This window comes from Lithobates pipiens, unplaced genomic scaffold (assembly GCF_037356315.1).
Source record: "Lithobates pipiens isolate NorthernLeopardFrog02 unplaced genomic scaffold, aLitPip1_a1.2 Scaffold_18, whole genome shotgun sequence".
Taxonomy (NCBI): domain Eukaryota; kingdom Metazoa; phylum Chordata; class Amphibia; order Anura; family Ranidae; genus Lithobates; species Lithobates pipiens.
In genome coordinates, this window is record NW_027507758.1 from 77,411,782 (window position 1) to 77,438,842 (window position 27,061).

General features: G+C 44.0%; 1 protein-coding gene across 3 annotated transcripts in view; it reads left to right on the forward strand.

Annotated features, from left to right (window-relative positions):
• Positions 1-206: 206 nt before the first annotated feature.
• MIA3 (MIA SH3 domain ER export factor 3) overlaps positions 207-27,061 on the forward strand; it is a 145,393-nt gene continuing 118,538 nt past the window's right edge. For 2 of the 3 annotated variants that reach the window (XM_077485802.1, XM_077485803.1), the window contains exons 1-2: positions 208-410; positions 15,387-15,520. In XM_077485802.1, the coding sequence (XP_077341928.1) occupies positions 293-410; positions 15,387-15,520 (252 nt within the window). In that variant the 5' untranslated portion in view covers positions 208-292. Of the gene's footprint in view, positions 411-15,386; positions 15,521-27,061 lie in introns of all 3 variants that reach the window. The other variant, XM_077485801.1, reaches the window with a different exon arrangement.

The following is a 27,061-nucleotide window of genomic DNA, read 5'->3' on the forward strand; positions in this document are numbered from 1 at the left end:
CATCTGGTACTTGTAGTTCTCCAGCTCATTATAATATTTTATATCAGCTTTAGATGTACTATGTATTTAGAGAAATTCGAGATGTCTGACTCTATAGGTAGATCCAGCTGGTACTTGTAGTCCCCCCAGGCTGTGCTTGCCTCCATAGTGTAGCAGCACATCCCATCCCTCCATCCTCCCTCTCCCAGCCCCCTCCTTCTCCTTGCTGTGCTGTCTCCTGCTGACGTGTCTGCCTCTGTCTGCTCATGCTCCTTCCCGGCCATACACAGGACTCCGCCACCCTACAACTGACATGGCTGCAGCCGGCCGGCACCTCTCTGTGCTGCTGCTCTTCGCTCTCCTGTCCCCCGGCTCAGCCCAGGAGAGAACCTTCTCCGGCACCAAGCGCTGCGCCGACCCGGAGTGTAGCAGTGAGTGAGGGGGGTGTGGGGGAGGGGGGAGGAGGGGAGACCACACTACACACAGGACCCTCCTTCCACCTACAATCGCATTACTTTGCCCGCACTTTGTTAGATTTGGACTTATTTGTGTTGCACGTTCAGTTTATTGTTGTTGGTGTCACTTCCTGTACACTTCTCTCCTTCCATGGAAGGTCAGGGGGGTGCACAGGCTGGGGGTGGGGATGTCCCAGCTCAGTACATGGGGGGGTGCCTGGTCTGGCCTGGGGAAGGGATCAGCTTCCAGTGACCTTCTCACGGCTCCGATCCTCTGTAATTTGGGGATTTGTCCCTGGAGCTTACATCAGTCACTCAAAACACCCCCTGCGTCTGAAATGTTGTATTTTATTTGTTTTTGTAAACTTTATCATGTTTGTTTTTGTTTTTTCCTCCGTTCTGGAACAATTTTTATATTCATCATGTTGACAGTTTTATGGTCTATATCAGTGGTGGTCCCCAATGTTACTAGAGGGCCACATTTAAAATGTGATGTGACTGTTCTGTCCCCGAGACCACAAATACAACAAGTTGTAGTCAAAGATTATGGGGATGACATGAGATGGTCGGGGACTGTGGGGATGACACAAGAGATGGTCGGGGACTGTGGGGATGACACAAGAGATGGTCGGGGACTGTGGGGATGACACAAAAGATGGTCGGGGACTGTGGGGATGACACAAGAGATGGTCGGGGACTGTGGGGATGACACAAGAGATGGTCGGGGACTGTGGGGATGACACAAGAGATGGTCGGGGACTGTGGGGATGACACAAGAGATGGTCGGGGACTGTGGGGATGACACAAGAGATGGTCGGGGACTGTGGGGATGACACAAAAGATGGTCGGGGACTGTGGGGATGACACAAGAGATGGTCGGGGACTGTGGGGATGACACAAGAGATGGTCGGGGACTGTGTGGGTATGAAACAAGAGATGGTCGGGGACTGTGTGGGTATGAAACAAGAGATGGTCGGGGACTGTGTGGGTATGAAACAAGAGATGGTCGGGGACTGTGTGGGTATGAAACAAGAGATGGTCGGGGACTGTGTGGGTATGAAACAAGAGATGGTCGGGGACTGTGTGGGTATGAAACAAGAGATGGTCGGGGACTGTGGGTATGACACAAGAGATGGTCAGGGACTGTGGTGATGACACTAGAGATGGTCGGGGACTGTGGTGATGACACTAGAGATGGTCGGGGACTGTGGGGATGACACAAGAGATGGTCGGGGACTGTGGGGATGACACAAGAGATGGTCGGGGACTGTGGGTATGACACTAGAGATGGTCGGGGACTGTGGTGATGACACTAGAGATGGCCGGGGGCTGTGGGGATGACACAAGAGATGGTTGGGGACTGTGGGGATGACACAAGAGATGGTTGGGGACTGTGGGTATGAAACAAGAGACGGTCGGGGACTGTGGCTATGACACAAGAGACGGTCGGGGACTGTGGCTATGACACAAGAGATGGCCGGGGACTGTGGCTATGACACAAGAGACGGCCGGGGACTGTGGCTATGACACAAGAGACGGCCGGGGACTGTGGCTATGACACAAGAGACGGTCGGGGACTGTGGGGATGACACAAGAGACGGTCGGGGACTGTGGGGATGACACAAGAGACGGTCGGGGACTGTGGGGATGACACAAGAGACGGTCGGGGACTGTGGGGATGACACAAGAGATGGTCGGGGACTCTGGCGATGACACAAGAGACGGTCGGGGACTCTGGCGATGACACAAGAGACGGTCGGGGACTCTGGCGATGACACAAGAGACGGTCGGGGACTCTGGCTATGACACAAGAGACGGTCGGGGACTCTGGCTATGACACAAGAGACGGTCGGTGCATACTAGCTCATTATGCCTTTTCCCTTGCAGGTCTGGAAAAAAAAAAATGTCAGCGGGTTTACTCCCGCTTTAAGCGTAAGGTCAGGATATAGTGGAGTAAAGTTGTACGTTTTATAGGATTGAGTTACAGGCTACTTTCCATAATAAGGTTAAGAGTTTGGCTATGTAAGGTTTCAGGATTAGGTTAAAGAGGAAGTTAAAGCGGAAATAAACCCATTCATAAAACAGTTTCGTTTCCGGGGCATGCCGGAAATGTAACACTCCCATTGGTTGTGCTCTCAATCAAACTGTTAAACCATCCAATGGCTGGTGTCATGACTGATCACATGTGCAGCATCATGGAAGTTTTAGATTAAACAGAGGCAAAGATGGCAGCTTCGTTGGCTAAAAACGATAGGGGGGTTTACTTACACTTTAAAGCAGACCTTCACTCAAAATTGCAAGAACAGCTCATCCTCCTCCTCACCCCCACCCCAACCCCTTTTTTTTGGGGGGAGCAGGTCCTTCTTTTTTTTTTTTTGACAGGTACCTGCTACAACTTCCTCAATTCCTGCCTAGACTCCAGACACTTTGGACACCCCATTCTTACCTGCAGCCTCTGGGTCATGCCCCAGGAGGCTGCAGGATCAGTCCTACGGTGCTGCCTGCCATGCCTTGTGCATGCGCAGTGTGGAGCTGGCTGTGAGACAGGAAGTCACAGCTGGCTCCCACATCCAAGATGGCGGTGCTGGAAAGCGAAAGCCCAGTAGGAATTGACTACAGGCAGGACGGCGCTGGACTCCATGGGCTGGTAAGGGCTTGTTTCTTAAAAGTCAGCAGCTACTGTATTTGTAGCTACTGACTTTTTAGCTTTTTAAAGTGATATTAAAGCCTTGTTTAAAAAAATAAAAAACAAACATACTTATTTGCTCTGTGCAATGGTTTTGCACAGAGCAGCCTCAATCCTCCTCTTCTCAAGTTCCCCGCTGGCACTTCTGGCTCCTCATTCCTGTGGGGGCACCCAAGCAGCCGCACTTCTGATCTGTGGCTCTCTGTGTCCATTCACACATGGAGCCACAGCTTGGCCCCGCCCCCTCCATCTCCTGATTGGTTCACTGCCTGTGATTGACAGCAGCGGGAGCCAATGGCCAATCAGGAGTGCAAGTTTCCGGAGAGGCAATGCTCTCATGGACATTGATGGATAGAGATGGGGGGGGGGCTGCTGCATAAAGAAGATTTAACATTTTTAACATTTAATGCATGAAGGTAAAAAAACATTGTGCCTTTACAACCACTTTATAGTGGTTGTAAACCCTTACAAACCACTTTGACCTACAGGTAAGCCTAGATTAAGGCTTACCTGTAGGTCCAAGAAATATCTCCTAAACCTACACGGTTTAGGAGATATTTACAAAAAGACAGGCACCGCTGTAGACAGCGATGCACAGGTGCACTGAGCATGCCACTGCTAGCGGTGATATAGTGGCGACTCCCGTGTGCATGCGCGGGAGCCACTCACAGCGCCGGAGCAGCGATACCCAGAAGAAAATGGACGCTCTGTGCTACAGGGGACAGCGGTGACATCGCTGGCTCCTGTGTTAGGTAAGTGACACGTAATGGGCTACCATGCGAAGCCCATTATGCTTTACCTTTGCAGGGAGACAAAGAGGAAGTAAACCCATCAGGGGTTACTTCCTCTTTAAGCAAGATGGCAGTACCTCTTTTAAAGTGTATCTAAACCTAAGAACAAAAATGTGTATATAGTATTGCAGCTTACTTATCCTTAGATGTAGTGATGTATTTTTTTTTTGCACTTCTTAGATATAATAAAACTTTTCAATGGTATATTTAAAAGACTAAAATAGAGCATATAAGAGAGTTTACACGCACTTTAAGTTTTAGAGCCTATTTTCACTTATGTGCAGGCATGGTAATGCACACAAGTACGTGGTGTATATGGGTCCTTATAATTTCCCTTTAAAGACCCAGTAAACTGCATTTTATAGGGTTAACCTTAGTGGAGGTTTAGGTGAGAGGTGTCGGCTAAGGTCGCAGTGTTTTTAGGTCCTTCAAGGAATTTGGATCACCTTGGGTGTACCCACACAAAGACCGGGAGGACATGTAAGCTCCATACACATAGTGGAAACCAGGGCTGTAAGACAAGATCGCTAAACCCTCCGGGGCCACTATGCTGGGAAGTTTAGTGACAAAGCCCTTCAGAAGATTGTAGTGTTGATATTTTAAGCTGATCTCTTAAAAGTTTTTTTGTTATATCTGTTCAATAAGCGGACAAAATGCTACTTTATCCTGCCAGAAATCTTGTAAGCTGATAACTTCCTCTGCTTTCTACCTGTGCATATACCAGGGTGGATATAAATCAATGATTTTTAGTTTTTTTTTTTCAAATAGATTTTTGGGATTTTTATCAAATTTTATTTTAATAAAATGCCTTTGGAGTAAAAATCTATCTAAAGATAGTTTTCTATTTAAGATACATTCATTAAAATGGAGCTTAGTTATGTAGCATGAGGCTGTATATTCTGCAATATTTACATTTATGGTAAACTCATTCAATGAATCCAAGTTCTGAAAGCTGAGATAACATGCACTGCATTGATTTATTCACACAATGTCATAGTAACCATGAGATAAACCAAAGTTCAGGTATATTCTTTTTTCCCATTGTTTTTCAAAGCTATGTACACTACAAACTGGATGATTAAATTGGTTCTGATATTGTCTTTTACTAACCTGACAGCTTATTATTCTAAATAGGAAACCTTTATTTTGTTTGCAAATATTAACAATTATAACTACCAGCAAGAATAAGTCATTACATTTAAAGAGCCCCTGTTATTTCAGATCCAGTATGGCAGTGCCTGTTAGCGGGCATCCACTCACCTGCTGCCGCCACGTCCCTCACCTTGTGTCACTGCCGCATCACCAGCTGTCCCATTAAAGTGAATGGGACTGTCGGTGAGTCAACAGCGGGTCAGAGAAGCCGCTGCGGGACAGAGATGACAGTTGCTCTTTGAAAAATATGATTTAAATTGAGTTGATTTAAATCAAATCCACCCTGGCATACACCCTGATGCACACTGTACGTTATAAAAAAAAAAACGCCAGTAGCTTTAGCTGTAGAATGCTGCGTTAAAAACACGAGTTTTGCAGTAGCTTTTTTTTTTTTAGATTTTTTTTATTTATTATTTTTTTTAGCAAAACTATACTTCTACAAAGCTTATGGCTCATCAATGTTGAATAGCCTAGTTTTTCAGCTTTTATAAGCATTTTTATTTTATTTTTATTTTTTAGAGTTAGGGTCCTTTCACACGGGGCGGATCAGTTCTGATCCGCCCCGTGGATGTCCGTTTGCTCAGCGGGGATCACTCCGCCGATCCCCGCTGAGCAGGGAGATGACAGCTCCGTCTCTGCACACTGCGCAGGGACGGACCTGTCACAGCGCCGCTCTCCCCTATGGGAGATCGGATGACGACGGACCGCAGTGCCCGTCGTCATCCGATCCGATCCGCAGACGGATGGAAAAATAGCTTTTTCCTCCGTCACACTTTTTCGGATCGGAGCGGGTCGGATGTCAGCGGACATGTCACCGCTGACATCCGACGCTCCATAGAGCTCTATGGAGCACCCGTTCAGGTCCGCCTGAAAAACTGACAGGCGGGCCTGAACGGGACGTTAGTGTGAAAGGGGCCTTAGTGTGTTTTTACAGCTGAAACCCCCTCTTCAAACCCACTAGTTCTGGGTTTTTTTTTTCCAGTCAGAAAATGCTCCATCCAAAAAATGCTGATAACAGCCTATGTGTGCAAGGACACATAGGATAGCATGCTGGGGAGTTTACTGGCTGTAGAAAAAAAAAGCCTGAAGCCAAAAACAACAGCTGTAAAAATGTCCAGTGTTCCTCAGGCCTAAGGCTCCATGCACACTAGCATTTTTCATAAGCTCAAAAAAAGCTATAAAAAAATGCTGATAATAGCTTTTTTTTTTCCAGCTTCTACCAGTATTAGCATTTTAGTAGCTTTTAGGAGAATTAGCATTATATTAGGGTTTTTGGAGTACAGTTTTCTGCTGGGAAAACGCTCCAAGAAACCATTTTTTTTTTCTGCTTCTAGATGCTGAAGTTCGAAAAAATGCGAATAGCAGTAGTAGTGTGCATGCACACATAGGATAACACTATTTAGCTTTTAGGTGCAGAAAAAAAATGCTAGTAGATTCTAGGAGCTTAAAAAAACGCTAGTGTGCATGTTTTTTTTTTTGGTTTTTTTAGTAGGCAAGGCTGACACCACGTGCAAAGGAATTCAGAGTAGTGTTGTCATATCAAAGAGGAAGGTAGAAACATACCGTATTTCTGTCTGGTACAGGAAGGGTAGGAGCATACCATATTTCTGGTACAGGAAGGGTAGGAGCATACCATATTTCTGGTACAGGAAGGGTAGGAGCATACCATATTTCTGGTACAGGAAGGACCTGCACATGACATCAGGGGGCCAACTGCATAACCAAGAATGTCCAATGCAATACTCCCAACGCACACGTTCCTGCACAAACGGCTGTATCTTAGATTGGGTGCTGAAATGACCAATGGCTGGAATCGACTGCAATCATGAGAAGGAAGTGTCACCGGCACATCGGGATCTCCAAGAAGGGGTCCAAAACTTTAATTACATAGTATCAAAAAAATAAATCTAAACAACATTTCGGAGCCACGTAGGACCCCTTCATCAGGCATGCACATAATATAATTGCTATAATAATATTTATATATATATATATATATATATATATATATATATATATATATATCTATATATATATATATATATATATATATATATATATATATATATATATATATATATATATATATATATATATAATTTGCTTTTATACAAATAATATTCATATCTACAGTTGATCCCTATGATGAACTTACGAAAGGCAAATCCACTTTGCACTGCAAGAGCACTTACTTGGAAGTGCAGTCGCTGTAAATCTGAGGGGTAGATCTGAAATGAGGGGAAGCTCTGCTGATTTTATCATCCAATCATGTGCAAGCTTGCATGTCCCCCTCAGACTTTCGGCGACTGCACTTCCAAGGTCACTTTCAAGTGCACTTGTAATGCAAAGTAGATTTGCCTTTAGTAAATAACCCCCATGTGAACTTTGGCCAGTTCCTGATGAATTGGCTGGAATTTGCTTAGCTCCTTGGCGCAGATCGCACACAAATATGCAGCCTCTCGGCGGGCTGGGCCTTGGGGGCGAGTGGCTGCATGATTGCCTGCAATAGCACCAGTAAAGCTGTGCTGAGAGCGTGCGCCCCGCGCACTCCTGGCACAGACGCTGGCAGCTAACTGAAAGCTCCTGTTGCAGCTTGCGATCGGGAGCTTTCTGATCATGTGATAGCCACTCATGGTGGTCACATGACCATAAGCCCCGCCTCCTGCCATACTAAACCCCTTAAAGGGCCGGCAGGCCCTGGCTCTAAGGGGTATTGGGTGGCCCTGTTGCTGTCTGACACCTCCCACACAACATCCTTTAGGCCCGGTTCACACTCATTTCAATTCTGTTGTGATTTTGATCCGTTTCGTCATTTAAAATAACATTGTTTTCAATGAAGTATGTTCACATCAATGCAGTGCGATTCTGATGTGGCTAAAAAGGGTCATGTGCGCGCCAGATCAGAGGCGGTGCGAATTCAGGTCCATAGAGTTCAATGGGACCGGACCATCCGAATTCCAACATCACAAACCTGACAGAGGATCTAACGCCTCACCTTTGGATACAGGTTAAAATTATGACAGTAATCTTATAGTTTTTTACGGCTTTATATTGCAATCGGACGACCACAGTGCCACATTGTTTACCATTATGTGTTTTGTACCAAATTTCAATAATTGCCATTTGCTGCAAATCTTGCAGCCAGTTGTAGCTTAGTAGTAGCAGCAGTGCTCCAATGTGGAGTTGTAGTGCAGTCGAGGTTCGGCCCCCACTTGCCAAGCTGTCAGCTGCTGCTTCTTTGTCATGGCTTTGTAAATACAAGGAGTGATGGGGGTGGCTGTATTATGGAGTGGGGGCAGGTGAGGAATCTTCCATTGTTTACATACAGTCTCCCAGCTGTTCCTTCTCCTTCCTTGTGTCAGTGTGACCTAAAGAGAATCTACAGTCTCTTTCAAGGTTGATTTTTTTTTTTTTTTCAGAAATGTATGCAAAAGAAATTAGCGTTAACATTGCCTTAGTTCTTTTTTTTTTTTCTTTGTATACTTCTGTATAATTTTTTATTGTATCTGTACAAAGAAGCATGGATATCCCCTCTCTACAAATGCAAACTCTGCTCCTTGCTTATTATTGTTGCAGTGCTTTAAGCTGGATATACATGGAATGAATTTTGTCCAGTTAATGATGAACCATCTGAATTTCGAGCCATGGGTGGTCCTGTTAGGACCATTTTGACTGCTATTCTTTGATCTGAATAAAAAAAAAAAAGAAAAATCAAAGGGGTGGAATGGAAACATCAGAAAATCAGATGCAATTACTGTTTGGGTGTTCTGCAAGCCACAGGTCCTGGCCTTCAGGATATAATAGCTGTCACTGCAGATTCATCCATCCACGCTGGTTAGTGTGGATGGGGGGGATCGGTACATTTCTCCCTGCTTTATTGTCCTATGCTCTTTGTGCACATCTACTCCAAATCCCTGAAAACAGTATAGTGCCTTGGTGTAATTGGTTTTATTTCAGCAGTAATTCAGCAAGGGTGTTGATTGCACTTGCTTAATGTACAGATGGAGACTCTATAGATCTATACAAGTACAATACAGTCTTCATTATACAGTACCATTACAAAATACACAAGTCATATATATTAAATGATGGTGTATGTACAGTAAGATCAAAGCTTTTATATCAGTTTTGGTTAGAGTGTGTGTGTGGGGTCCTCACTCTGACGTCTTAGGCAGATTTGCCTTTAACCTTTAACCACTGTGATCCCTGCGTGTTTCCCGCACTGCATTGCAATCGCACTTCCCCTGCAATCTGATGCAGGTGTTAATACAAAGTTAATGACACCCCAAACGCAATGATTTTGCCTGCACTGGATCGCAGCAGATTGCATGGAATAAAATGACCATGCAATCTGGTTGCAGTGCTGCTCCAAAAAAGTGTATGCATGTCTTTGGTGCAGTGCAGTGCGATTTTGAGCAGGGTGGTTTCTGTGCAATTCACATGCAGTTCATACCGTGAACAGGGGCTTACTTCCTGTCTGTTATGCCCTGTACACACGGTCGGAAATTCCAACGGAAACGGTCCGATCGGATTATGTTGTCGGAAAATACGATTGTGTGTGGGATCTATCTGACTTTTTGTAGAGAATTCCGACGGACAAAGTGCCACGCATGCTCAGAATAAATTTTACGAGACGAAAGCTATTGGCTACTGGCCTCTACGTAGTCCCGTCATACGCAATGAACGTCACCGTGTTCAGAACAATCAGATTTTCTGTCAACTTTGTCCGACCATGTGTATGCAACACAAGTTTCGACCAAAATCCGTTGGAAAAAATCAGACGGATTTTGTGGTCGGAATGTCCGACTGTGTGTACAGGGTATTAGATGCAACCGGAAGTAAGAGGAAATCTCTCCAAAGTGAGTGTCACTACAACGTTTGTCCTCACCTTTTTGTTCTGGTGATAACCAGGGGTGCAACCATCGTCACCGATCCGTGATCCGAACGGGTCACCCCTAGTTCCGAAGTGGCGGCCATCTTGGTGCACCCGACGGCATTTACAATGTGATAACTTGTAAACAAACCAGCGTCATGATGACGCCGGTTCCTCTCTCCCCTCTGTGTACAGATCTGTACAGTGGAGGGGAGAAATCAGATGGCAGCAGCGCTATGGGCCTCATCTGTAGAGCCCACAGCGCTGCTCTGTGACAAGTGCAGTCACAGCCATCCCTCCGTACTCTGCAATACCCTGGCAATACTCTGCAATACCCTGCCAATATTTGGCAATACCCTGTCAATACTCGGCGATAACCAGCCATACTTGCCGATACCCAGCCGTACCCAGCCATGCTCAGCCAATATTACAGTGGGGGAAGATGTATATTACAGTGGGGACTATATGGTGGTGGAATTTTGACAGGTTTTTGAAAATTCAATTATTATTTGCTGATCTAAAAAATTATCCGATCCGTGACTCTGATCCGAGGAACGATCCGATCCGTGAGTTTTTTCATCCGTTGCACCCCTAGTGATAACGCTTTCCACTTGTGTCCTGTCCCAGTGACGGTGCACAAAAGAACAAATAAAGAGGGTGAATTTCCCCAACATGGACAAGGGCAGCGATTAAAAACTTGTAATAAGTATCTAACTGTGAACATACACTTTAATATTAATAATAATAGAGTAAATTGTGCACTAAAAATACTTTATCCTCTTCATTAAAATGGCCGGATCGTCAAAGCTCATCTCATGTAAACTGTCAGCACTATATAAATCGCGAATAATAATAATTATTATTATTAATAATAATAATAATAATGTCTATGGCCAGTTGAACAGAGAGGAAATCAAGACTACAACCAATTTTATATAACAAAGAGCAGCTAACCGCGTGCAAAAAATAATTAACCAAGAAGACTGCTTAAAAAGTAAATGAATTATTTTTTACATAAAGTCAATCATTTAGAATGAATAAATGCCGCGGTTATCTCACCCTGCCGCCACATTCTAATAGCTCTTTGCTTATACTTACCAGCCATAAATGTGTCAATCATAGTCTGCGGTGCAGAATGACCTTGGCCTTCAGTTTTTTGCCCTGCCTCTGCTGCCTATAATACTCATTGAGGGCCGTTTCACACTGGAAATTGCACAGGAGCATGCTCTGCGTTCCTGTGGGATTCACATGCAGTTCTGCATAGTGTGATTTCTGCCCATTCATTTTAAATGGGCAAAAATCACACCGCACCGCACCAAAAGTAGTGTATTCAGTACTTTTGGAAACTCACTGCAACTGGATTGCATGGCAGTTTTGTAATATGAGATCAGGTGTGGGCAAACGCATATTTCCCGCACCACAATCTGGTGTGACCTGACCCTTGGGACCAGGGGAGATGCAAACATAAATAAAGTGTAGACAGATATAGCAAACACTCAGAATGACTGAAGGCCTTTAGCATTTTGAGATGGAAATGAGGGACACCTACTAGCAAACATATGTAGGCATAGGACACGCCTCCTGCCACACCTTCTTCTTTTTTTTTTTTTTTTTTTTTTTTTAAGTATAATTCTTTATTCAAAGGATTTAACATAATATCAACGAAAAGAAAAAAAAAAAAAAGAATAAAAAGGAACACCCCCTTAAAGGAGAATTAACCAAAAAAAAAAAAAAAAAAGGTTAATTTAAATCCACAAGGGCTCTTTTTTTTTTTTTTTACTACTATTATTCCTTTATATTGGCTGTTAAAATTTAGAAATGCAGCAATTTAGAAATTGGATGAAAGGATTAGCACTGGGAAACACTTTTTTGAAATATAAAAAGTGCATTTTATATATAACTATATAAATGAGACTGAAATGAGAGAGAAATGAGGGGGAAAGAGGGACCAAATCAAGGACAGTTGGGAGCTATGCCTTTAGTCTTTGTAAATGAATGACTTGAGAGCAACGTTCATTTATGTGTCACGTATGTAAACACTTGCACAAAGATTTAAATGTGTACTGTGTAACGTGTTCCAAATTGGGCCACGGGGACAACATTTCCTACTTAGATTTATGCTATGGGGGAATACTGACCCCAACACAGCTGTGATTATGGGCCTTACAGCTATCATACTACTGCATTCATATTGGTATGGATCTGACCACAGCGTTTGTTTACATCCTTGTGCGTGAGCCTCATTGGGGAATACAGTATAATGGCTGTTTTTGTAAACCATTTTTGTATTCTGTATTTTCTCTTCTCTCAGTAGCCCTTGTAATGATTTCATGGGGCTCAGTCTGGATCACAGGGCTATATATTTTGTTAAACCCACTGTGTATATATAAGAGTAGTGCTGTGCTGTTTGTATAGTGTCATCCAGTTGGTGTGGTTTAGCTGGTTGTCATATTTTCAATATTCATTGTGATTTCTCTGAATAATATGGAGGAGGAAATAGGCTGGCAGACTTTTCCTTCATGAATTTTAGTTCTGCCCTTAGGGCTATTTTATACACAGTGCGGTGAAAGGTGATTTACTGTATTGTAAGGTGACCAGATTTTTTAAAATAAAATCTGGGGACATTTTTTTTTCTTTTTACTAGTAATGGCGGCAATTAGTGACTCTCTGCCTGTCACCGCAGCAGCCCGCCTCACAGCCTGTCAAGTCTTACTCTCCGGGCCCCGGCTACTACTGGGTGGGGAGCGGAGGCACAGGGAAGGCAAGGAGATGGGCAGGTGGCTGGTCCGAACTTGAGCCAAGGCAGAAGAACATGTAAGCAGGAGCTGAACGGGCATGTGCCCAAAACTAAAGAAATATTCTCTCCACTCTGACCAGCACATGATCACCCCAAATACACCCCACCCCCTAAGCTAGTAGGAGCGGCAGAGTGCGGGGGGGGGGGGGTTGAATTCAGGTTTTTTTTTTTTTATTCTGCACTGACGGTCTTTGAAATTGCCCCAGCCCCTGTTCAAATGCAATCCGGGGACAAAACCGGGGACAGAATTGGTTCGGGGACAGTGTCCTCAATCCGGGGACTGTGCCCGGAAATCAGGGATGTCTGGTCACCCTACTGTTGTAAAAAGCCTGTCGCCGCAAGGATGAACAGAAAACAAGTGTTTCCTGTGTGTCCCATTCATATTGCAGCTTATTCTTATATGCAGCCTAGTGCTGTGCTGCAGCATGCTGCAATAAAATGCAGACATGTTGCTGGTGTAGTGATTAGCACTCTCACCTAGCAGTAAAAAGGGTCGTTGTTAGAATCCCAACCACGACACTACCTGCCTGGAGTTTACAGGTTCTTCCTGTGCCTGCATGGGTTTCCTCCGGGTACTCTGGTTTCCTCCCACACTCCAAAGACCTGCTGGTAGCTTAAAGAGGAAGTAAAGGCAAAAAAAATGTTTAAAAAAAAAACACACCCTGTAAGGCAAAGGCATAATGAGCTAGTATGCATAGCATACTCGCACACTCGCGCCATATCGCTGCAATCTGCGGCCTGCCCAGTGCGCCTGTGGCTGTCTTCGGGTAAATATTTCCTAAACCGTATAGGTTTAGGAGATATCTCTTGGACCTACAGGTAACCTTTAATCTAGGCTTACCTGTAGGTCAAAGTTGGTTGTAAGGGTTTACAACCACTTTAATTGGCTTCTGTCTAAATTGGCCCCAGTATATGAATGTGAGTTAGGGACCTTAGATTGTAAGCTCCTTGAATAGGGACCGATGTGAATGTACAATGTATATTTAAAGCGCTGCGTAAATTGACATTACAACCACTTTAACCTACAGGTAAGCCTAGATTAAGGTTTAAGGATTTAAGAGAGGTTTAGGAGATATTTGCAGAAATAGCAGTACCGATGTCTACAGTGCAGGCGCACTGAGCGTGCTGTTTCTAACGGCGATCATGCCATTAGTGGTGGCATCAGCGGACATGTGCGGGGGTGACATCATCGTGGCTCCGGCCTTTCACAGCGCCGGATCCGCGATACCCGGAAGTCACTCCACGATAGATGGCGGAGGAGGAGGCGAACGAGGGCCAATGCGGGGGCTTCGATCTCAGGAAAGTAATGCTATGCATAATAGCTCATTATGCCTTTGCCTTGCAGGGTGTATTTTTTTTTTTTAAGAGGCTTTACTTCCTCTTTAAATAATAATAATTCGCTGCACACTGTACACTAGGATCATATGGCACTGTACTGTACTGTAGTGCAGCGCATTATGCTGCTGTTCAGCTCCATGAATGAAGTGTATGTTTTGTACACTTCAAATAACATTTGCATGAATATAAAAAAAAAAAAAAAAAAAGAGTGCTGCGTGTGTGATGCTCTGAAATGCGCACCACACTTCCCCCTACCTCAGCTGGGAATGGACAGCTCTGCCAGAGAGGTAAATTAATCTGCAGCTGTTCACACCGGGAATTGCACAAGAACACGCTGTGCGTTCTGTGTGCTGTGATTTCAGTCCATTCATTTTGACTGGGCTGAAACCACACTGCATTAAATGTAGTGCATGTACTAGTTCTGGAAACTCACTGCAACTGGATAGCATGGTACTTCTGTACTATGTAATCCAGTGCAGGCTAAAGCATTGCACTTGTGATATGTGTTTGGGTTGTCATTAATATTGACACCTGTTTCAGATCGCAACTGAAGTTTGTTTTGAAAGGCATGTGGGAAACATGCACGGAAGTGGTTGTAAACCCTTACATACCTATATACCCAGTATACAGGTATGGCCTCGGGTAATACACAGAGATGAAACAAATCCTCCTACATAAGTTGTATCCAATTATCTGCAGTATACTATTCTGTTCTCTCTTCTCTGATTGGAGGGAAGAGACGCACCCCCCTTTACACAGCACACAGGAATAGAGCTGAGGCTGTCAGTCAGCTGAATGTCCCTCCCCTGTCACCATTTTTCTTTTGGTTTTAGGAAAACTTGTCAGAAGTGATTCATGCTGATAGCAGAGGAATGAAGCAGCAGACAGAAATGACACTTGTTGCGCTTAATTGAAACAACTACATACTATAGAAGGATATGCTTTGTTCATATTTTATGTCTGAGGTTTACAGCCACTTTAAAGTGGAATTTAACTCGCTAAATCAACTTTTATCTTTTTTTTTTATAACCCTCCCCCTTACACTAATGGGATAAAAAAATGTATTATAATTTTTACTTTCTTGTCCTTTTTTTGTGCTGCAAAGCAGCGGATTTCTGTGTGTGCCCGCAGATGCAGCGGGGCGGTACACTGCCAATCTGCCAGAAGCTGGCAGTGTTGGGTGCACAGACTGAAATCCACCACATGTCAGGTCCCAGATGCCTGGAAGACACCAGCGACACATCTGTGCATGCAGGAGAGTGCATTCATACAGTACATGTATTTTTAATAACACGGTTCTGTTTTTCTTCCGCAGAGTTGATATGCAGGGGTAAAGCCATAGCGGATTTCACGGGTCCAGACTGCCGCTTTGTGAATTTTAAGAAGGACGAATTAATATATGTGTACCACAAACTGGACGGGAGATCGAGCCAACTTTGGGCAGGAAGTGTAAGTGAATTATTATTGTTATTATACAGGATTTATAGAGTGCCAACATATAAAACAAAAAACTGGCGCTGAAGTAATGAATCAAGTGAAATGGATAGTAATAATAGGTGAATTGTTTTAGCTGCTGCAAAAAAGTGCTAAAACTCTAAATAGTAAATGGGTAGGAGCAGCGCTAGCAAATAAGAAGTGAAACACACGTGGAAATAAGTGGACAAATAAAATAAATAGTGAAATTCCTAAAAATATTAATAATAACCAAATGTCATTTGCATAGGTCCAAAGTTAATATAAGTGCATAAAGTGTATCCCCCTTAGGAGACCACACTCACCAAACAAAAACAATCCTCAACTTTTCAGCCCAAAGATCAAACAAGTAGGCAGCCACAACACTAGTGATGCTAAAATTCCAGGGGTAAAACGTTTGATGGGTACTTGATAATATGGGAATACCACACTACACCGGTAAAAAAGAGATAGAGAGAGAGAGATATGGTGAAGCACCATTAAGCTGTATAAATGTCGCTACTTACAAAAATGCAGTGTAGCGGCGTGCTCCTGAAGAGCACGTGCTATGCGTTTTTTTTCAAAGTTAAAATTGCCTAAACTGCGGTTTGGTATGGGTACAATTATCTAAATGAGACTTCAGCATCAGTCTGACTGGACTATGAAATGTTCAGCCTGGCCACCGGGGGGCACTGTCTCTTCTGGCAGGCATGGAACTATGGTCTGGTTAGGTGCTTAAAGAGGAAGTAAACCCTGATGAGTTAACTTCCTCTTTCATTCCCTGCAAAAGTAAAGCATAATGCACTACTATGCATCGCATAGTAGTGCATTATGTGTCACTTACCTGACACAGGAGCCAGCGATGTCACCGCTGTCCCCTGTAGTCCGGCGCATCCATCTTCTTGGTGGGTCTCGCTGCTCCGCCGCTGTCATTCGGCGAAGCCGCGATGGCGACACTCCTGCGAATGCGCACGGGAGCCGCCACGCGCGGCTTATTGCCGTTGACGGGTGCTGCGCTCAGTGCGCCTGCGCTCCGCTGTCTACGGCGCGTGCCTGTCTTTTGGCAAATATCTCCTAAACCGTGTAGGTTTAGGAGATATTTCTTGGACCTACAGGTAAGCCTTAATCTAGGCTTACCCGTAGGTCAAAGTGTGTTTACAACCACTTTAAGTTACTCTCTCTTGGAGCCCACCCAGTGGGAGTGGCACTTTCACTGTGCTTTCTGGGAGAGGGTATTTAAGATGCGGATGTCACGTGGTTCGGTGTTCCGGTCCAGAATGATGTACTGACTTCATGGTCCTGGTCCTCCTGACCAGCCCCCAGGAAGGCTATGGCCTGGGGTGCGGATCCACCCGATTTGGATGCCTCTGGGCTGGCTAGTCCGAGGCAAGGAAACTAAATAAGGATTCTGAGGTGGTTGGGTGGCATCATCGGACTCTTCAGAAGAAGGCCACATAGGGGTTGGTTTCTTAGTAAGAGCCTGGAAGGGCTGAAGTACCCGAGAGAATCCGTTCTAACCAGCAGCTCATTAGTGCTACAGGAGGATAAAAGCAAACTCTCAGGCCGCGTAAACACACGAGCGGACTGTCCGCCCAACTAGGTTCGTCAAACAGTTTTACAAACAGTCCGTTTAAAATTAGCATGAACGGACTTGACCACACACGACGAACGAACAGTCCACTGAAAACTTGCGTGAACGGCACGTACGACGGGACGAGAGATTCGAAGTCCTATACACTGCAATGCACTGCAATGCAACCTTCGGCGTGTAAATCCTTTCTGAGCATGCGCGGAACTTAGTTTGACGAACAAGCCTACACATGAGCGGACTGTCCGCTCAAACCAAGTTTCAGCGGACAGTCTTACGGAAATTCCGAAAAACTTTGTTCGTCAGACTGTCCGCTGAAACTGTCCGCTGAAGCCCACACACGGACAAAGTTGGACGAACAGTCCGCCCGTGTGTACGCGGCCTCAGAAAATACTGAAAAGTTGAGGATTCTTCTTGTTTGGTGAGTGTGGTCTCCTAAGGAGAGCGCTGCTCCTACCTGTTTACTATATAGTGCCAACAGTTTACACAGCGCTTTACAATATAAAAATGAGACAATACAGTTACAATACAATAAAATACAAGAGGATTAAGAGGGCCCTGCTCATAAGAGCTTACAATCTAATAGGGTGGGGTAGGTGGTACAAAAGGTTGTAACTGTGGGGAATGAGCTGATGGAAGGGGTAGGAGATTAGTTGGAGATGTGGTAGGCTTCCCTGAAGAGATGAGTTTTCAGGGATCAACTGGAAGTAGCAAGAGTAGGGGATAGCCGGACAGGTGGTCCCCATCCGTCTGTTTTTAGCAGACTGGATTGGATGTCGGCGGGTGTCAGCAGACACATGTCCACTGACATCCGCCGCTCCATAGAGAACAATGGATGTTGTGATCAGATCCGTCTGAAAAACTCACAGGCGGACCTGATCGGTCCGGCAGTGAGACAGGGTTCTAATGGAAAGTGGGCCTCGCTAAGTCTAAAGCTGCCCAAACATTATTACATTTTTTTTCTTGCAGCCAGACAATCTTTTAGTTATAAATGTAACCAATCTATTAATAACAATCTCTAATTGTTCAGTTGATCAAACTGCTCGGCAAAATACCTCCACATCCGATCGTCTTGTTGAGTCAAGGTGAATAAGTTGGTTGAATGAAGGAGCTTTGCTTTGCAATTTTTATTCAGTGTGATTACTTTATTTGCGATGAGTGAACGATCATATGATCACAATGAAATGTATGTGCCCACCTTTAGTCAGAGAGGTGTAGTCAGTAATGCTGCTGCTAGGTTTGGTCTGGGGATCTACGGTTCAGTAAGTTCTGGTCATGAAGACGTTAAGGAAACGTCCCTGCACCCTGGGTTTCCTGTGTTTTTGGCAATTATCTGCACCTCACCCACTTTGTAAATATGGCGAGGTGCCTTGTCACTGCTCACCGTGACTTTGTAATTAATGTAGACATAAAGGATCATTTCTGAATTATTAAAAAATGTACAATGCTCCCATTGTTACTTAAAGCGCATGAATGACGCCAACATCCCTATTGAATAACTGAATATCCAAAAGAAAAAAAAATAAGAAGTCTCAGATATCAAGGTCAGTCCCTTACTAAATAGTGAAGCCATAGGATGAGCATGCCAGTCAGAGAGCTAGCAAGTGTTAAGAAAAGTGATTACATACCAACATTTAAAGTGGTTGTAAACCTCAGACATGAACAAAGCATATCCCTCTATAGAAGGGGTCTCAAACTGGCGGCCCTATAGCTGTTGCGAAACTACAACTACCATCATGCCTTTCCCTGTGGGAGTCATGCTTGTAACCGTTAGCCTTGCAATGCCTCATGGGACTTGTAGTTTCACAACAGCTGGAGGGCCACCTGTTTGAGACCCCTACTCTATAATGTGTACTTGTCTTAATCCAGAGCACTAAATGTAATTTCTGTCTGCTATCTGCATGAGTCACTCATGACAGATTAAAAGAGGGAGCTCAACACACACCCTGTGATTGACAGCCTCATTGATCTTCTTGTGTAAAGGGGGGGGGGGGGGGTGGGGGAAGGTGTCCTTTCCTTTCAATCACATCTCACTGAGCTCTGCATTGTGTAACTTGAGGTCCCCGCCCCCTGCTTTCTAAAAGCTCAGACAAGCTGTATAAATTCTGCACTTTGAACAGCTGCAGAGAAGAGAGGGCTGCAGATAAATAGTTACAACTTATATAGCAGGATGTGTTTCATCTCTGTGTATCACCTGAGGCCAGTCACTTCACTGGGTATATGTGAGGGTTTACACTCACTATAATGATAACTGTACTTTTGTATAGTTGAACTTTTAAACTCTCCCATCCCTACAATGCTGCAAACATTCTGGCCAAGTCCTTGCTGCTCATCCTATGGAGAGTCTGTCTGTCATAGTTGGCATTTTCATAGGAATGTATAGGAATTTCTTTGTGCATGGGGCTTTAGATCTGGAAAAAAAGTGGACAGGTGATTATCCACTTGTCTTCCGCCATATAGCTATATGACGATATCCTGAGCACATGTCATATGACGTCACCGGGATATCGCTCCCGGGGGGCACGCATTGCGGCGATCGTTGTTGCGGTGTGTGTCACTCCAATCACAATGTAAACCGGAAGATCTGCTTTGCGTTGATCGTCTGCTCTCCTGACGGGGGGGGCGGGGGGGGGTCTGGGCTGATTGTTTATCAGCGTAGCCCCCCTCGGATGTATGCCCAGGACCACCAGGGATGGCCACCACCCTGGACCACCAGGTATACCACCCTAGACCACCAGGGAAATGCCAATCAGTGCCCAGGAATCTGCCAATCAGTGTCATTGAAAAATGCCTAACAGTGATGCCTATCAGTGAAATCCAGTGCCAGCCATCAATGCCCATCTGTGCCTATCAGTTTCGCCTATCAGTGCCCACCAGTGCCGCCTATCAATGCTGCATATCAGTGCCCATTGTCAGTGCCGCCTTATCAGTGCCCATCAGTGATGGAGAAAACGTACTTATTTACAAAATGTTATAACAAAAAAATAATTTTTCTTTGTTCAAAATTTACGTTTTTTTTTATTCATTTGGCAAAAAATAAAAACTGCAGTGGTGATCAAATACCACCAAAAGAAAGCTCTATTTGTGGGAACAAAATGATAAAAATTTAGTTTGGGTACAGTGTAGCATGACCGCGCAATTGTCATTTAAAAAGTGACAGCGCTGAAAGCTGAAAATTGGCCTGTGCAGGAAGGTGCAAAAGTGCCCGGTATTGAAACTTTTTTTTTTAATATAATTTAAAAGAAAAACTATGCAAAAGTATAGTTGTCCTTTAACCCTTTTAATGCTACCAATATAAGGCTTATATTGCGGCAGCAGTGGCTTTTGCACACCCATCCATCTGCTGTACCTTTCCACAGTGTTCATTAAAAGATGCAGCAAGTGTGATAGAGTCCGCCTCATTTTCTATCTGCGGGAAATCCAGGATCCAGGATCCCCTATCCCTTTCCTCCCCAGCATGACTCTCCCTGGCCCACCCCTTTTATTGGATTTGTTATTTCAATCATAGAGGCCCAGAATCACGTAGAGGAGTTACCTAGGGTGGTCTGCATGCAAATTCAGCCTACGTAGGAGCGCCCACTTCGTCAGACTCACATCCACCCATCATGGCATTTTGATATTTGCATAACTCCTCCCAAGAGCCAGCCCACTGCTTGCAAGGCAGAGTACTGTCATGTTTTCAGGAAGTACAGCACCCTGCTGGCCCCTCCCACCAGCCACAGAGAAGCATAGAGATCCAGTGATGATTTCCCAGGCTCTAAAAAAAAAGGAATGTAATGAAACATGAGAAAAAATTTTTTTTCTTTAACCACTTGACATGTGAATTCCTGGGAGGCGATCATATGATGGCCTCCCCTGTGCACGCTCCCTGCGTGTGCCCTGATCACCGAGTCAGGGCTCAGCTCTGCCCCCTCCCTCCTGTCAGTCATCTGGGACACGTGACAGGTCCCAGATGACTGCACGGCCCATTGCGGCACGTGGCGCCGCTCGCGCATGCGCAGCGGGTGCTCGGCTGTGAAGCCACAGCCGTGTGCCCGCAGTTGCAATGCCAGCGCTGCCGAGCGGAGGGGGGACGAGCGGAGCTTCGACTCCCCCCGCATCGCTGGATCCTGGAACAGGTAAGTGTCCAGTTATTAAAAGTCAGCAGCTGCAGTATTTGTAGCTGCTGACTTTTAATTTATTTTATTTTTTTATGGAAACTCCTCTTTAAGTTTCCCAGATTTGGGTTTTAAATACATCCTTTAAAAGGATACTTCCTACTCGGGCATCAGGAACTCGCTGAATGCTCCATATTTCCACCAGTGTGTCCCATGTCTGACAGTGAGAAGGTTCTTCAGGACTACAAGACTCATGCTCATTTGTACATTTTAATCTGTAATTGATGGCAGCTGAAGCTAGCTATGCTGGTACACTATGCATTGGCACATCATCTTGTTGCCCACATTGGCAACCAGCAGCCTGGACTTTATGCACACTGTGCGTTTAGCCTCGGCATGAGATCCTGTTTTATGTTTTTTTTTTTGGGGCAGGCTGAAGCGACAAGCGTACCATCCAGTACTCTGAGAGGCAGAAAGCTGCTGCGGTTAGATGGTGTATCAAGTTTTACTAAGGGCAGTATGCACCCAGGGATGAATTCCTAAAATGCAGACTGCTTGCATTCCAGGCATTTGTCCAGCCACAGCAGCTTTCGGCCTCCAGTAGAGTTTTTCAGGCTTCTGGATGCTGGGCCCTTGCCTTTGGCTGCCACCAAAACACCAGGATCTCACGCAAATGGGCTAAATTCCTTATAGTGACAACACTGCTTCCGCATGTAGGCTTTGAAAGGCCATGTTGTCACCCTGTCCCAGGAAGTAGCTGGGGAACTTTTGCCCACTCTTTGCACAATAAAGCAAATTTGTCTGCAGTTGGGTTTTAAATACATCACTTTACATGTTCCTTTCGGAAGGATTTTTTTGTAGGGCTGTTACTGATTAAAATTTTTGTGTTCGATTAATCGATTTTTTTTTTTTTAATCGACTAATTTTGATTAATTATAATGCACATACACATCCAGCTACTTTTAGCTGATCTCCTTGCATTGCATTAGTTAGTGGTAAATGTGGTATACACTATATACAATCACCCGACACTAGTTAGTTTCCACAATCCATGACTTAACTTCACAGTTCACACAAATACGTTTTAAATTCAAACTATAGCACTGACGTAAGTAATTTTTTTAATTAAACTTTGAGAAAAACGTAGAAAGTTAGTTTAACTTTAATTATAAAACGTATCTAGTATATTGACTGTCAGTCACTTTATATAGGCAAGTAGGCATCACTTTAGCCAGTCACGCAGACATATCAGAGTGTTTACATTTTGTTGTTTTACAACAATGTTATCAAATTTGCCTACACTTAGCTCACTGAATGATCCCAGTTAAGCACATCCATATTTACCATCCCTGTCCAGGCTGTCTGGTGATGTCACAGACATCGACGTCACCAGACTCCTCCCCCCTTCCCTTCGTTAGCAGACGTAGGCACGAGGGGAGGAGTCCAGTGACATCGATGTCCGTGACGTCACCGGATATCCGACGGAACTCCCTGAAGACCCGGAAGCCGACGGAGAGGTGAGTACCGATCAAAATAATTTTGATCGATCAAAAAAATTACCAATTAATCAAGGAATTAATCTTTAATTTTCCCAGCCCTAATTTTTTTGTACTTGGGCAGTCAGGGAGAATTTAGCAGGCCTCATAACCTACTCCCTATTACCACCGCTCTCTGCGTTTTCAGCTTCAGCTCTAGACATGCAAATGTATAAATCCGGCCATCTTCATGTGTGGGAAAATCTGTAAGCTGTGCGTATGGCAGGCATCAATAATAGTATGAAGGTCAGTGGTGCAGTGCTGCAGAATGTACGCAACGCTAAATGTATTCATAGTACAGTTATTATTAGATGGTGATACAATGAAAATCTGCAGTATAAAAACTCCATTTCCTGCATTGTAGGACTTTATTGTTGTGCTCCAGAGTCACTAGAGAGGCTTATTTTTAGCTGGTTGGTGGCCGGCTCAGAGGCATGATGTAGTCAGTGACAGCCAGGTTCACAGCTGGGGTCATTTAATAAGTCAGTACAAAGTGCAACCAATCAGATTAAAGTATTCCTGTTGTAAAAATAAAAAATACAATGTCAGGCTGGCCGCCCTGCTGTTATGTTGACAGTTTGATATCAATACTTTAGTCCCTCTCCCAAACCAAGAAGCATATGGATCTCAGAGTTGGAGAAAAGTCCCTTTTTGTGCCTACCTTTTCAGGGCCAGTGACTCAATATTGAAGCCAGAGGATAGACATGACAGCATAGCACATAGAATTTTCGTGCAGAGGTCAGTGATGGAAGCCTCCTTGGCCCTTATTCATCAGCACACAAGGCATATTAAAGTTTAAAGCATGCTTAAGTGACCTCAGGCAATATTAAAGTGGTTGTATGCTCAATTTTTTAACTTTTACCTACAGGAAAGCCTATAATAAGGCTTACCTGTAGGTAAAAAAAATATCTCCTAAACCTGTACGGTTTATGAGATATTCCCCTCGGTATGCGCCGCTGACTGCAGCGGCGCATGCGCACAAGGGGGTTCTCGGCCTGAAAATCCGGCAGTGGCCGGCCGGCCGGAATGAAATCTCCCGCGCGCATGCGCGGGAGTGACGATATCGCGGCTCCGGCCACTCACAGCGCCGGAGCCGCGATACCCGGAAGAAACGCAGAGGGAGCATGTCGGCTCCCTCGGCGTGGATCAGGCCAGATGTCGGGGCCTCGTTCTAAGGTAAGTATTTCATAATGAGCTAGTATGCGGTGCATACTAGCTCATTATGCCTTTTGCTTTGCAGGTTTAAAAAAATAAAATAAAAAAATTTGCGGGTTTACTACCGCTTTAATGCATGTTGTTTTAGCTTGCCTTATTTGTAGCACACCTTAAAGCGGCATTCCACCCACATTTTCCACTCCTAGCCATGCAGCACTAATGTGCATCCTTAAAATTAATTGGTAATTTATTATTTTCTTTTCTGTTCACTTACTTGATTTAAGCCTATATTTAATTTCACTTCCTACCTTTAGACGCCCACGGATGTCCTTTCTGGTTTTGCATTTGCTCCTGGGAGATCTTGGTTAGCTTGGCATGGCACTGCTCCCTTAACATTTAACATTGGTGTCTATGGAAATTCTTGGTTAGCTTGGCATGGCACTGCTCCCTTAACATTTAACATTGGCCTCTATGGAAATTCTTGGTCAGCTTGGCATGGCACTGCTCCTTTAACCTTTAACAATGGCGTCTGTGGAAAATCTTGGTCAATTTGGCATAGCAAGCTGACCAAGATTGCACTGCACTGCACATGCGTGAGATCGGCAGGTGCATGCTGGGTAGCCAGCATGCACAGAATCCTGGAAGACGGACACTGTGGCTTCAGATGCCCACACTGGTGATGGCTGTGCTGTGCAGAAACTTCACAAAGTAAGAAAGCTATGCTGCACAACTAGAAAACTGGGCTTAGGTTAAAGCATACCTTACATTGCACGGGGCATGAGTATTCTAGGGGTATTTTTTATCTTAAAAGTCATATTTTGGCCGGAACGCTTTAAAGGGTAACTCTATTTTCATGGGGGAAAAAAAAGCAAATTGAGAAAAATGAATATAGCATATACAATTGTGACACAAGTCATATTGTAATTGAATGTTATTAAAAATGACCTTTCCTTTTCAATCTGCAGCCGCTGTAATTTTCTAAAATGCCATGCAATATGGCTACCTGGAGGTGTTCTGTACACAAAGTGCATACAGAATGTCCCCCAGAAACATAGTTTCTTGCTTGTGCGATTGGCTCGTTGATTTTGTCAGAAGTCTGCACCAAGTTAAAAGTCTGATTTCAGGTATCCCCTACAACTAAAATGTTATTTTTGGTAAGATACTCAAAATAGGAAATCACATCTAAAGGGATGCAGACACTGCAGCTTTCTTCATTAGCGTCCTGCAAGTTCCACAGCTGTTTGATAATTATGAAACCACGTCCACTAGATTCACTTTCTCACATGGACAGAGACAAACGCACATGGAATAACTAAAGGTAGGAATCTGCTTTAAGGTTTGTTTAAATCCTTGTAATGTACATAGATCACCCAGCGGGGAAAGTTTTTCTCAATAAAAGAGGAGTTACACTTAAAGTGCCATTACAGCTCGATTAATCAAGTTCCATGATATTCACACAGCAGGTTTCCATTAATCTGTGAAATCTGAATTCTGATTGGTTATAGTGCGCACTTTAAAGTATGACCCAAAAATACAAATTGTATATATTGCAGCTTACCAGTTCTTGGTGGCTGCATTCGTTTTAATTTTTCAGGCTATGAATCTTTTTCAGCAAGTACAGAAAATACTTGGTAATCTTTTGAGAAATGCAACGTCCTTGTCACTTCCTGTGAGCTGAAAAGAAGGAAAAACCCAACTTGAATATTTCTTGTGTAAACCACTAATCCTATTTATCACCCCATGTAATATGGATGAACACAAGCAGACATGTTGAAGTCCAGCCTGGGTGACAACCATGGCTTCCCTCATAGATACAGTGAAGGAGTGAGTGTATTCACACAGGAACAGGAAGTGTGTTATTTGCAGGATCACTAGATAAAATAAAACTAAAAGAAAAAAAAAAAAAACAGGAAAAAGGGTGGAGCTGATGTGCATGAGGCTGTGATTGATTTTTATACAGGGCTATGAGATTTGTGAGTGTAATGGGTTTTTACACTGGCTGATCACAGAGTGAGGGACAGAAAAAGGACTGATCTGTGTGTGATAGATTTGTACAGAGGCCGGTCACAGAGTGAGTGGCAGCAGATATACTAAGCTGGGTGAGTGTGGTGAATTTTTCCACAGGCTGGTCACAAGGTGAGAGGCAGAAAATGAAAGTGTTACTAAACCCAGAACCTGCATTCACTATATCTGGTATCCCACATTACACAGAACATGGAAATGCAATTATTTTAGTAAATATAAATGGATAAATACCCTTTCTCATCAGCAGTATATAGCAGCCTTGTGACTTGTATCAATTCCTAGTAAAGCTTGTAGGAGGAGTTTTCATTTTCCCCTGATCCTCTGTCTGGTCAGTGCTGATTGGCCCTGTGCTGATCACATGCACCTTCTCAAGAAAAAACAAAAATCCTCTAGCAATACACACCAAACTGAGCATGTGCAGCGCATCCCCTGGTTCTGTAAATATCAGGTTATTTTTTGGAGACAGTGGTAGAAAATCAGAGAAGACATGATCAAACAGCCTTTTTACACAATTGGAGATGTAAAATTTCCGAAAATCTTGAAGCTCAAAAAAACCCCAGAAAACCGTTTTTTTTTTCTCCATTTTTTTTTTGGGGGGGGGGGGGGGGGGACTGAATTTTTCGGAAAAATTTTAAAAAATTCTACATTAGCACTTTTTTGTCTTTTTAAGATTGAAAGTCATTCTGTTTTACGAGAACGTTGAGTGAAAATGCCTCCATATGCTAGATCAGTGATGGCAAACCTTGGCACCCCAGATGTTTTGGAACTACATTTGCCATGATGCTCATGCACTCTTCAGTGTAGTTGAGCATCATGGGAAATGTAGTTCCAAAACATCTGGGGTGCCAAGGTTCACCATCACTGTGCTAGATGTTGGTCTCACCATTTTTCTGAAGGGAGTAGGAAATAAAAACAAGAAAAAAATGACTACTTTGCAAGCAGACACTAATCTATGGTTGTGTGTGGGGGTGGGGGAAGAACCAGATTACTGGTAATTAAATTATTATTTACACAAAAGTTTATAAAGATAAACTAATGTAGCTAAATGATTCCGTTTTCTGGATTCAGAATCAGATAAATGTAAACTCTCACCTTTTTTAATTAAGTATATACGTTCAGGTCCTTTTTGTTGCTCTGT